The 12,743-nt window shown below is 38.2% G+C and overlaps 1 protein-coding gene across 4 annotated transcripts in view; it reads right to left on the reverse strand.

The window, feature by feature from the left end:
• Positions 1-395: 395 nt before the first annotated feature.
• Positions 396-12,743, reverse strand: part of mzt2b (mitotic spindle organizing protein 2B) — a 34,177-nt gene continuing 21,829 nt past the window's right edge. For all 4 annotated transcript variants that reach the window (XM_048611302.1, XM_048611305.1, XM_048611303.1 and 1 more), the window contains one exon: positions 396-1,912. In XM_048611302.1, the coding sequence (XP_048467259.1) occupies positions 1,731-1,912 (182 nt within the window). In that variant the 3' untranslated portion in view covers positions 396-1,730. The remainder of the gene's footprint in view (positions 1,913-12,743) is intronic.

Here is a 12,743-nt window from a genome sequence, read left to right on the forward strand (position 1 = left end):
AATGGGTGGGTGGGAGACCAACTGGGGAAATGCATAAACTTGATACTTGGTGTAGATTTCAAGTAAGCGTGCACAGAGCTGAAGAATTCTGTCAGGAGCATAGATAAACTTGAAAGACTGTCAGAAAAAACAAATTTGCTCTGGCAGTACAAACCGATGTTAGGACTGAGCCTTTTCTACCTCTATTTCAGAATCTACTACAGACCAACCAACATAATCATGTTATAATCATTGCATATGGAAGGATTCATGATACATGGCAGAAAAAGATGTCATTCTAAATTTGACATCTTGGACTTTTGTAAATAATGACATATGAAGAATTGTGAAGTTATTGAAATGTGTTGATAAGAACAGTTCATCTCCAAAATATAAAGTGTCCAGCAACACACAAGTGATAAGAGAGGTTTATTTGGAGCATATATCCGTTTCAAAGACACATATACAAATAAATTGTACATAATGAGCACTGCTTCAACTACACATCAGCAGTTAACTGATTACACTAAGTAGCTTGAAATCTGCTAATCTGTTTAGGATGTCATGATCAACCTTTGATTGGTAGCAGTGCAAGTGCAGCAGGGTTGCAGTTATCAATTTAAAAAGAATGTGTGCTCATTGGTGAATCTTGTGAATTTGCATGCTAACAGAGGTATGTTTTGGAAAACATGGAAGATTAAGGTTCAGCTTTAGCTTTTCAGCATTCAGACCCAAGACCTTTGCAACTGATTGCACATGGAGCAACATGGGGGCTCAGTGGTTAGCCCTGCTGCCTTACAGCACCAGGGTCCCAGGCTTGATTGCACTCTAGGGTGACTGTCTATGTGAGGTCTGCACATTCTCCCCTTGTCTGTGTGGATTTCCTTCAGGTGCTCTGGTTTCTTCCCATGGTCCAAAGATGTGCAGGTTAGGCGGCTTGGCCATGCTTAATTGCACCAGTGTCCAGGGATGTGAAGGCTAGGCAGATTAGAAATGGAAAATGCAGGGTTACAGGGATAATGTAGAGAGGTGGATCTGAGTGGGATGCTGTTTGGAGGGTCGGTGTGGACTTGATGGACCAAATGGCCTGCTTCCACATTGTAGGAATTCTATGATGATTTTGGTGCTCACTGCCTATTGCTTGTCATTTAAAATTGAAGGCAAGTAGATACTCATACAAAGTAGCCACCATTTAACTGAATGGCAGACCAGACTTTAAGAGCTGAATGGGCCACTCATATTACTATGGAATAGTCGACAGTACTTGCTTCAATGTTATTTCCAAACTTATAGGAAAGTAGTATTAATGTCCAGGGTAAAGTAGAAAATTTGTTCTCTACTTATCTGTCTAGTTTCATCTGGTGAGTTATGCCAAGAAAGTGACTTGCATAGGAATCGACCCACTTCAATATTGACCAGCATCTGTTTCGGTTCTAGCAGCACCTTTTAACGATGTGTTTTTGCAAAGTATAAAATATGAATGAAAATAATGCAGAATTACTAGATCACACATGTAGTGAGAAAAGGTTACAATCCTGTGTATCACAGAACCAAGTTACACTCCTATAAACTTGCATCAACACAAAACATCTGATGGGATCTCAACAGTCCAGTAGTAGTTAATTTCACTTGCTACAAAAATAGTAAACAGATCAGAAAAATAAAACAAAAATCAGACATGGACCCCATTTTAAACATCATCTGCCCAATAATGCTGTCATCTTTATATCAGATGGTAAACACTCTTCAGACTACTGACTGGATGTCGTTTGTGAGCTGCTGCCACTTCCAGTAGTTTTCCCAGTACCACTACCTTTAGGGACTCTGGTTGCACTAGGCTGCCGTGGCACCCGCTGGCTGGATCCTTCACGGCTGGTGCTTCGCTCCATCTGTGTCTGTGTACCACTGATGGCAGTATTGGATTTATTTCTCACTGCGAGGTAAAGTAGTAATGGGGTGGGAGGGTGGGGAAGGAAAAAGCAGTCAGTTTCATAATCAAGACATTTCAGAAACTAAAATGCATCACACTCAACTAGAGGTAATACATCCCTTTTTGCTGGTGTTCCTCTAGGAAAAGATGGGTCAGACTACGCTAAATGCCCTATTTGATATGAAAGTGTAGCATATGCTGTTTATTTGTTTAGAAGACAACAACCCATCAGTGGTTTTGATACAATCCAACAGAAATGATGCCAAAAGGATAGAAAAAGTATGCAATATAAAAAGTGGTTTCAGTAGCACAGTTTAAATCCTGGCCTCCTAGCATATATCTTGTTGTTCAGATAACACAATTAACCTCATCATCCCTGAGAGAGGGAAGTTAAGAGGACAGAACAAAAAAAGACATCAGGACACTCTGCTCTCAATTGTTATTCACTTACCCAAACAGAATGTCAAATTGTGGGAACAGTGTCTTTTTGGTGACGGATGCCTGTCCACACGTACTGGAGGGTAATATATGAGGTGAGGAGCTTTGAGGGCAAATGGGGAGAAAGAAGAAAAATCGGAAGAATGGCAATATAAATTGTTCTTTTCTCAGGTGTAAACCATTGACAAAGAACAATTCTCATGCAAAAGCAATATGATTCAAAATATGGAGGAAAAGCATGGAAATAATCACCATTTCTAGTTAAATCCCTGCTAGTGAATCCTAGAGTAGCAAAGATAGTAGTGGACAAGGTTACAGCCATGACTGATTATTCCTGTTTCGCTGAAAGGGGTTACTGGATTTGGGGTGCTTGTGATGATGTGGTGTGAAGATTTATGATGATTCATGACAACTTAGTTAAAGTAACTTTGAATTAGTAATGTGCTGTTCCTTTTAATCTCTGCGTGATCTAAAGGACATCATTGTAGAGTTGTGAAGATAACTATTGGTACTTTGTAAAGCAGCTCCAGTTTGGGCTATCTGCTGACCCCACTTCCTACAGTGATAGACGCAGGGGTTTGCTGATTGCTATGGTTACACTATTAACATTAGGAGATCAGTATGCAAGGGACAGTGGGGTGAGCCTGTCCTGTGTAGAGCCTAGGTTTTCTGTTGCTGCCTGAGACAAATTTGTCTGAGATGAGATTGGGCAAATAGATCATCTTTTGAAAAATTGCTAATTAATTTGCAGACAGCACAGAGCCTTAAATCCTAATGTCAATCATCCCTTCCAGATGCAGAAAAATTACTTACTTCCTGGTATAAACTGAAATTGTTCTCAAAAAAGATGGACATTAAGAAAATAAAAGATGAATAAAAAAATTGAATTAAAAAATTTAGAAAAATGTGTATAAAACATATCCTCTCTCCTGGAAGCTATATAGCAAAACTCTCCATTAATTTTAAAGCACACATGGCTCAAATAAAAGCAGGACCAAAACTTGTGCAACTAACTGTCTTTCACACGGTGAGCGGAGGCAGAAGGTTCACAGACAGAATAAAGCTTCTGCATAAAACAGTCATTACTGCTCGGTGGAGAAATTTAATTACTAGCTTGGAAACTATTTACACAATTAATCATCAAAAATTGGTCAGTCAACTTTGAAAATTTTACTGCTGAAAAGATTCAGGCACTTTTGACATCATTGTGTTGCTCAAATGCACTTAATTCCTGAATGTCACTGACTTTTGAACACCTGTTCTTTGGAGGTACTAACCACATTCCCACCTCTCCACAGAGGCTATTTATAATGGACATCTTTCTTCTCAGTCTCAGAGGAACACCAGCAATTATCCAAAGCATTCAGAGAACTGGAAACAACGAAGATTAGAAAAGCAGCTTTTAGCATAGCAAATAAAAAAGGGAAATGTGAAAGCCAACTACTGGCAGCCTATTTGTGCTTCCCCTGCCATTGCCCACAGCACTAACCTACAGCGCAAAGCAAGCCAGGTCTGCCACAGTGCCAGCAGCCAAGATAGGAAGTCAGATTATAGGAATTCATAAATCAGTAGGTAACAAGTGCATCTATTCCAACAACAGGCACCAGTGGAATCATATTAGAACTTCACTCCATAATGATTACTTGAGTGTTAATGGGAACAGAACAGGTTTAAGAAGACTGTGCAAATCACCTGGGCTGTTGCCTACACAGATCTGCAATTCAACAAGAGTGCTAATTCATTATCAGCCTCACGAAGTTGTGGCTACATTATTGTTTTTAGGTTGAATAGCAGATTCTAACATAAACAGTGAAACTCATATCATATAAAATTGCACAATGTCTAGAGTCACAGAGTTATACAGCAAGGAAACAGGTTCCTTGGCCCAATTTGTCCATGCTGACCAGGTTTCCTAAACTGAACTAATTCCACTTGCTTGCGTTTGGGCTCATATCCCTCTAAATCCCTCCTATCCATGTACATGTCCAAATGTCTTTTAAATGTTGTAAAGGTGGTAATTAACTGGACAGTCTTTGATTAGAATTTTTAACTGCAAGTTTTCCATTTAAGTCTCACCAAAAATCTAGGAGTTTACCAGGTCAACATGATCATCTATGTACAATTACCCAATTTATCACCATCTGCTGCAGCAATAACACAGGTTAACACAAAGGCTTTTTGAACAAAAAGGTATGGGACTTTATAATCAGATGAAGTTTTTTTAAATGTGCTTATCCCATGGGAAGTGTAACAATATATACAAAGGAATTTAACAAGGACATTTTTCTGCCTTATTGTGAAACCTGCCAAAACACCTAGAAACATACAAAACCACACCATTCCACCTGACCAGCAAATTTCAGTGCTTACCTTCCATATGAGTACAACAGCTCTAAACTATGGTTCTCATGCACATGTAGTCTTATTAATTAAGCATTTGGACATCTTTCAGATAGACAAAAAAATCTGGGATCCAATACTTCAGAAATACCTTGCAATGCTTTTCTGTGTTAAAGACAAAATATTAATGCAAGCTATTGTCACTCATCATCTTAAAACAGGGATATCTAAACTCCTCTAGGGATGCCCAACATCACAGATGCTAGTTTTCAGCCAATTCGATTCAATTGACATGATATCAGGAAACCTCTGGAGGCTCTGTACGCTGCACAGGGCTGGACAACATGCTGGTAATAGTACTGGAGACGTATGCTCTAAATGTGCTGTGCCCCTAAGCCAAGCTGTTCAAGTACAGCTACAATACTGACATCTACCCAACAATGTGGAAAACTGACCATATGACCTGTAAACCAAAAGCAGGGCAAATCCAACCTGGCCAATTATGGCCCATCAGTCTCGAGCATCATTAAAGCGATGGAAGGTGTCATCAACAGTGCTAAAGTAATACTTGCTTACCAATAACCTGCTCAATGACATTTAGTTTGGCTTCCACCAGGGCCACTCAGCTCCTGACCTCATTACAGTCTTAGTTTAAACACAGACCAAAGAGCTGAATTCTAGATGTGAAGGGAGGGTGACAGTCCTCAAGACGGCACTTGGTTGTGTGTCACCAAGGAGCCCTAGAAAAACTAGAGTCAATGGAAATCAGGGAAAACTCTCTGCTGGTTGGCATCATACCTAGCACAATGGAAGATGGTTGTGGTTGTTGAAAGTCAGTTATCTTAGTTCCACGACATCTCTGTAGGGTTCCTCACGGTAGTGGTCCAAGCCCAATTATGTTCAGTCGCTTCATCATTGACCTTCCCTCTATCATAAGGTCAGAAGTGGAGATTTTTGCTGATGATTGCACAAATGTCCAGCACCATTTGTGACTCCTTGGATATGGAATTAGTCTGTGTCCAGATGCAGTAAGCCCTAGACAATATCCAGGCTTGGGCTGACTAGTGGCAAACAATATTCAAGCTACACAAGTGCCTGGCAATGACCATCTCCGACAAGAGAGAATCTAACCGTCACCCCATGACATTCAATGGCATTATCATCACTGAGTTCCCCACTATCAACATCCTGGGGTTACTACTGACCAGAAACTGATGTAGCCACAGAATTTATCTGGATAAAGAGCAGGTTAGAATCTAGGAATCCTGCGAGTAACTTACTTCCCATTTCTTCAAAGCCTGTCCACCATCTGCAAGGCACAAGTCGAGTGTGATGGAATATTCCCCATTTGCCTGGATAAGTGCAGCTCCAACAAAACTCAAGAAGCTTGACACAACCCAGGGCAAAGCTGCCTGCTTGATTGGTATCACTTCAACAAATATCCACTCCCTCCACCACAAGGCTCAGTAGCAGCAGTGTATACCATCTACAAGACTCACTTAGAAATTCACCAACATTTCTTACATAGCACCATGCAAAAAAAAACCATCATCTAAGGAGGACAGATAATAGAACACTATCACTTGTAGGTTCCTCTTGGAGCCACTTAACATCCTGACTTGAAAACATATCGCTATTGCTCGAGTTTGACTAGGTCAAAATCCTAGAAGATCCTCACTAATGGCTTTGAGAGTCTACCTACACCAAACAGATTGCAGTGGTTCAAGAAAGCAGTTCATCACTATCCTCTCAATGACAATTATGGATGGCAGCAAAACCACATCCCTTTAATGAATAAATAAAAACATCAGCCTCAAGCTCAAACTTACCAATATTCAAAGTCCAGGAAACTTAGGCTCATATGTATTCACTGAATTGGCACATTTTAATTTTGTGAGCAGAAAGATTTGCTGATGCTGTTAATATCAGCAACTTTAGGTTTACATTTATGTATTTACATATACATCAAACAATCTTAAGGCAAAATACTGTGAATGCTGTAAATCTGAAACATAGAATGCTGGAGAAATTCAGCGGTTCTGGCAGCATCTGTGGAGACAGAAGCAGAATTAACATTTCAAGTCTGAAACGACTCTTCTGCAGTCCTTACTTATAGGTTTTCTATTTATTTATTTAATCTTTATTTCCACACTTACTTACCACTGACTTGATGCATTTTGTGCTCCAGCTTTGGGATACAGATTGGGGGAAATAACTGATAGGACCTAACAGTGTATGACCATTTGCAATACAAGACTAACATAATATCTGTGGAGCTCATACTTCTCATAGGCCAGCTGCCTGGGTTGGCAATGTAATACAATCACCTCCAAGGTGTAACAATAAAGCACTCAGTACAATGTGATTCACATTTTGCAGGAACATGTGTTACTTGGCAAGATGATGCAAAGAAACAAGAAACAACACAATCTAACAAATGTTTGAAAAATTAGACTTAAAACATTAAAATAAATGGTGACCAGGAGAAGGGAAGTCGGACTTGAAGTGTCAATTGTCAACACCATTGGGTTAACCTCGTAGGTGCATTAAAACTAGTGCACAACATTTTGTCAAAATTAATTTTATGCGGCTTCAGTGATGCAGGCAAATTGGACCCAAGATAAAGAAACTGAATTAATCTTGATTAGGAACACCTAACCACATCATGGTTCTTTGCCAAAAAATGGTTAACTGGAGATAGAATAACTGACCACTTGTAATAAAGTCGTCCAGAAATTTAAGAACAGAAATTACCTAGACTCTCTGCATAACATTTGTATTATTTATTTATTATTTATGTTACTTCTTTGATATCATAAACAGCATAAACAAATAGAAGAACTGTGTACATAGCAGTTTGAACCTGCTTCTTCAGCCCAATAGCTACACGTCATGGAGTCTGCTTCTCAAACTGCCTTTGGGAAAGCTATTTTTAAAATCAAACAATTCCTAAAGCAAATTGAGTAAAGTTTCTTTTCTTTGGATTTCCACACTATACAAGACTACCAGAGAAGTGGTCAGTTATTGAAAATTATCATATCATTTTAAGTTAATGGATCAGGATCCTAGCAATCATCCAAGGAATCAATAATGAATTAAGGTTTAACATAACACCTGGAGGAGGAGTGAGGCTCCGAAAGCTTGTGTTTCCAAATAAACCTGTTGGAGTATAACCTGGTGTCTCCGATTTCTGACTCTAGTTCCTGAGGAACTGGATTGTTTCTAATGCGTTAGGCGCTGAGCAACAACCAACATGTTTCAAATTCTGGAATCTCCATCTGTATAGTTTCCAGCTGATTTTAGCTTGGGTCTTGAAATAGAGGAAAATATTATGAATTGTTTATTTATTTCAATCTAACAATTACGAAAACATAGATAGGTGCAGCCTTTTCTTTATTGTCACAAATTTAAATTCTCAAACAAAGTTAGCTGTCAGTAATTAATGTACAGCCTCAAGTTCTCAGGCAACAGATATTCCTCTCACTGGGGAAAGCTCGAATGGTACCAACTAGAAAAAGGACCAAAATGAGTGAAAGGCAGACCAACTGCTGCTTGTTCTACCCTTTACTCGGAATGTTTCGATGAATGAATTGATGAGGCAATTACCAACAACTGATAATTATGGCAACTATGCAAGCAAGCATTTGAGTCTTGTGGTGCCATGGTAATGTCCCTATCTCTAGGCCAGGAGTTTGGGTTCAAGTACCACTTGCCCCAAAGACGTGTCATGTCTAAACAGGTTGATTAACAATAACAAACAGGCAGTGCTCCCCATCTTTTAAAAATTCTTTGGGAAACAAACAGAAATTCCTATTGAAGAATGTATTGTTTATGGCATATAAAGTTTCAGAGGTTAATTACATTACACAAGAAATAAGAAGAGATAACTAGAGCATTAGATTTCAAATTGGGGACCACAAGATCAAAATTCTGTGCAGCTTAGGCTGACATGAGGACAGTATGAGGGAACTCCACATTTGCTCACTTATAAGCATGTCAGGTAATTTATTTTGAAGATCAATAGAAATATTTTTCTGGCATAGTAAAAACATTTTCTCCAAAGTCTAAGGGCTATATTGAAATAGTGCAAATTAGGTTTAGAAAAAGAATGAATGTCAATCAGTTCAAACATTGTCCAAGATAGTTAGTTAAGGTTCCTTTGTACTCATCAGGGGATACCTAAAATATTTGTGGAAGCAACAGTATTACCATCAATCTACTAAACGATTGGCCCAATAAGGCATTAAAGAAATTAGGAAACATCTTCAGTGGAAAGGTTTATTTTCAGTTGGTGGCCCGAGTGGAATTATGCCTTTGATACACGATATTCCCATATGCTAGCCAAGTAAAAGAAGCAGCCAAGCAGACATGCATCACTCCATATACAAGCCCAGCACACCACTTAAAAACATTTCTGCTAATTCAACTAATATCTCTACATAGTCCAGAATAAATATCACAGGAGTTTATTAGTTTATCACCAATACCTTACACCTGCAGACATCTTAGGGTTGGAAAATTCCACGCTTCAAATCAACATTCATTAGAAAAACACTATGCACTTTTTAACTAGCATAATTTGAATCTAGAAACACACAACACTGTGGTAACAACTTCAAGTTTCTACAGTGGTCATTATCCAGGGACTGGTATCAGTACATTGCAACAAACGATTAGATCAGTAATATTTATGTTCAGCTGCAGTAAAAAAAAAAATCATTGAAGAATCAATAGTGACCCTTGGGAAAAGCCATTTTCATAATATAAAGAGCAGTATATTCTACAGATTTACCTGGAGTGTCGATCGAAAGAACCAAAATATTCTGTAGAACCTGTGGTGCTACGGGCAGATCTTCCTTCTAAACAATTCTCAGTTGCACTAACATTTTGAACCCTACTGCTCGCAATACAGACTTAGGCCAAGGGGAAACTAATCCACAAAATTCAGCAAGAAAATTGCAAGCTCTCCGGAAACAAAGATGGGTTATTTCAATTGTGAATGAATGCATTCAACAAGTTGAGGACCACAAGACAGTGATCTCGTGTGAGGATTATTAGGTTATGGCAATTTTGTGTAATCCTGGACTCTCTTTAAAAATCTTAGGAGGAACCAAATTTCGAAAGAAACTCAAACATGCATTCTCCAAAGCTTCATTAATTCCTCTACATAGGAGACCATTGGGAAACTAATGAGAGGTCAGAAATACGAGTTTCCACACTAGAGCAATGCACTTTTTTTTAGCCAATTGTAACTATTGCACTTTTGCTCTGTAGGAAATGTTAGAGCCATAACTTCCTCAACCTTCCTCACAGAACCAGTGATAAAACAAATTAGTGCTACAACACAACTACTTAAACCAAAGTATTAGTCATCATTGTGGCAAGTTGTCAGGCAAGCTCACATTTGGTAGGGATCAGATTAAAAAGGAAGTAGGATTGAGATAGGAACCCCCAACATCAATCATCCAAATATGCATTGCTTTGAACAAGATGTCCCTACTAATAAACTGAAGCTTCTTTACAGCCTTATTAGCTACACAAATCTGACAACAGCTTTACAGATCCAGGTCCTCTTGTCATCCTGGCCCCAAGCAATGTCAACGAAGGTCAATGTGGCAGTTTCTATTAACCAAGTTACGATCACCTTAACTCCACACCTGCTCACAGTAAATAAGCCAATTTCCAAAAGCACAACAGCACATTATGTATATCTACAATGTTAATAGATGAGAACTGGAGACAGTTTCTGGATACAGTGCCACTTGGGCAGCATTGCATTTAAGATAGTAACCAAGCAGGTGATTAGATGAAGCAGCAGCATACAAATAATTTCAGAGGTGGTTAACTGAATGAGTGAATGACTTTGCCTCAAGCTTGTTTTTAGCCATTATCAAATAGATTTTCTGCATTCACATTTTATCTTAATGGCTTAAATCAGTAAGCAATGCTTTTAACCTAAACATTACAACAAGAATCCATTCCATGTTTCAAATGATATTAATTGCTTTAACTGAATTACTTTGCAAATGTATTTCAAAAAATGTACAGTGGGATGAGTGAGTCAGCTCTTACGATATGGATATTTGTGCACAACAGAGCATTTCCACACATCTGGAGACCTAGAAAATTCCAACCCTTAGATCAACTACTTCTTAACCCACATCCCTCTCAGACAGTCAGATCGCACCAGGAACTAGAGACCACACATTATTGTTTAATCTCTCTACTTCACTGATTATTGGAGCATAACTTTGGAGTCCTTCGAGAGTAGTCATAAACAGACCTGGCTAAAAAAAAGTTACTTAGTTTTAATGTTATCTAACCGCTTCTTTCCGTTAGTCCAACTGCTTATCTGGACTCATTGCTGCTCCTCCTCTCTCATTTCTTTTGACTGAGAAGCAGGTAAGGCCAACTAGATTATCCCCACTCATGTGATCTAAATTAGTATGCCTCCATCTATCTGACATATCTCTATAAGACTCCCTCTCAGATACTTCCATACTAGGCCAAGTTTTAAATCATTGATATTGAGCTTGTGGCTCTTCTTTGTAGTTCCTGCAGTGCTTAAGGGTCTCCTTTGTGCTTTGAGCTGTAGGTGCACTCTGCCAATAGAATGTTAAATCAGTTTGAAGTTTAGCATTGAGTCAATAAAGTTTCTTTTGGTGTTATTCTTAGCTAGGGCAACAGATTGCATATAGAATGCCAGACGTGTTTTTAGAAAAAGCTCCCCTTGAAAAATTTACGCAATTAAGAATATTAATATCTTCATGCTATTAGTCTGATCATACACAGGCTTACCAATAAACAATGATTTGCATTTGAAACAGTTGCATTTGTTTCACAAAATATTTTAGATTAACTGAACATGCCAAAAAAAAAATCAAACAATACTAAACTATACATGGCCAGAATTGCAGGAATGACTGTACTTTAGAGCTCATGTTGAGCTCAAATTCTCATCTTTACTGTGAGTATTATAGTTTTAAAATATTAATAAAAAGGATACTGTAAAGCAACCAGCTGATTAACCGAAAGAGTAAATGTTAGCCACCAATGAGAGTTCACCAAATAAAAAGCTGCACTGCAGGATTAGGTTGCTACACTAACATACTAGAATGGCCTTGCATCTGGTCCCAACAGGAGTGCTTTGACAGTTTGTGTTTTATTATAGAACAGGCTCATTGATCCAATTATACAGCAGTTACAAAAGCAGATAATGGGCACTGACTTATTCAAGTGTTAAACATATTAAAAAATCATTAAGAAATCAAAAACTCTTCTTATGAAAACAAAGTCTTGATCACTTTAATTTCTGTAACTAAAAGGACAAATTTCTTCAATGAGTGCAGTTGACCTTAATGAATCCTACAGAATTGAAAAAATGTCACTAATCAGTTTTGTACAACATGACGTATTTTGTGTATTATGATTTAAGTTTCCATAAAATTCCCTTTTTTAAAAAAAATCTTTCAACAGTGGTCCTAATATTTAATCTCAAGACACGATCTGGAGATAGCATCCACATTATAAACTAAATATACTTCAATTTTAATATCAGAATGTACATACAGTCAGTATTGATGGTCCTGTGTTCTACAAAAAAAAAATGGCATATGGTACACTTTACAATTCACATACTGGGAAAAGGTGGAAGAGAAGTGGATAATCTGCAGACATTTGACAGCTGAGCATTGCAATGTGTACTGCATCAGGGTAGCAAAGCCTTCTGGAATTTACTGTGCAGAGTATTCCAAAACTGCATCAATATAATAATCCTTGGTCATCCAAGTCCTAATCTGCAGAGACTGACTTGGAGTCAGTCATTGTCATCCCTATTGTAACTGCTGAAAGTAGACTCCACTTTGGATTTCAGTCTTTATTATGCACATTAGATCGCTTTCAGCAATCTACAGCTGTAAACTTAAATGCAATATTCATATAACAAAAATATGCAAGCTCCTCAAATGATTACCCTTATGAGGTTTACTGAAACTCTGGTAGATTTGGCAGCCAATGAAGTGGTGACAGTTCACTTAAAATTGACACAAAGTCAGTG

Source organism: Rhincodon typus, chromosome 24 (assembly GCF_021869965.1).
Source record: "Rhincodon typus isolate 14 chromosome 24, sRhiTyp1.1, whole genome shotgun sequence".
Taxonomy (NCBI): Eukaryota; Metazoa; Chordata; class Chondrichthyes; order Orectolobiformes; family Rhincodontidae; genus Rhincodon; species Rhincodon typus.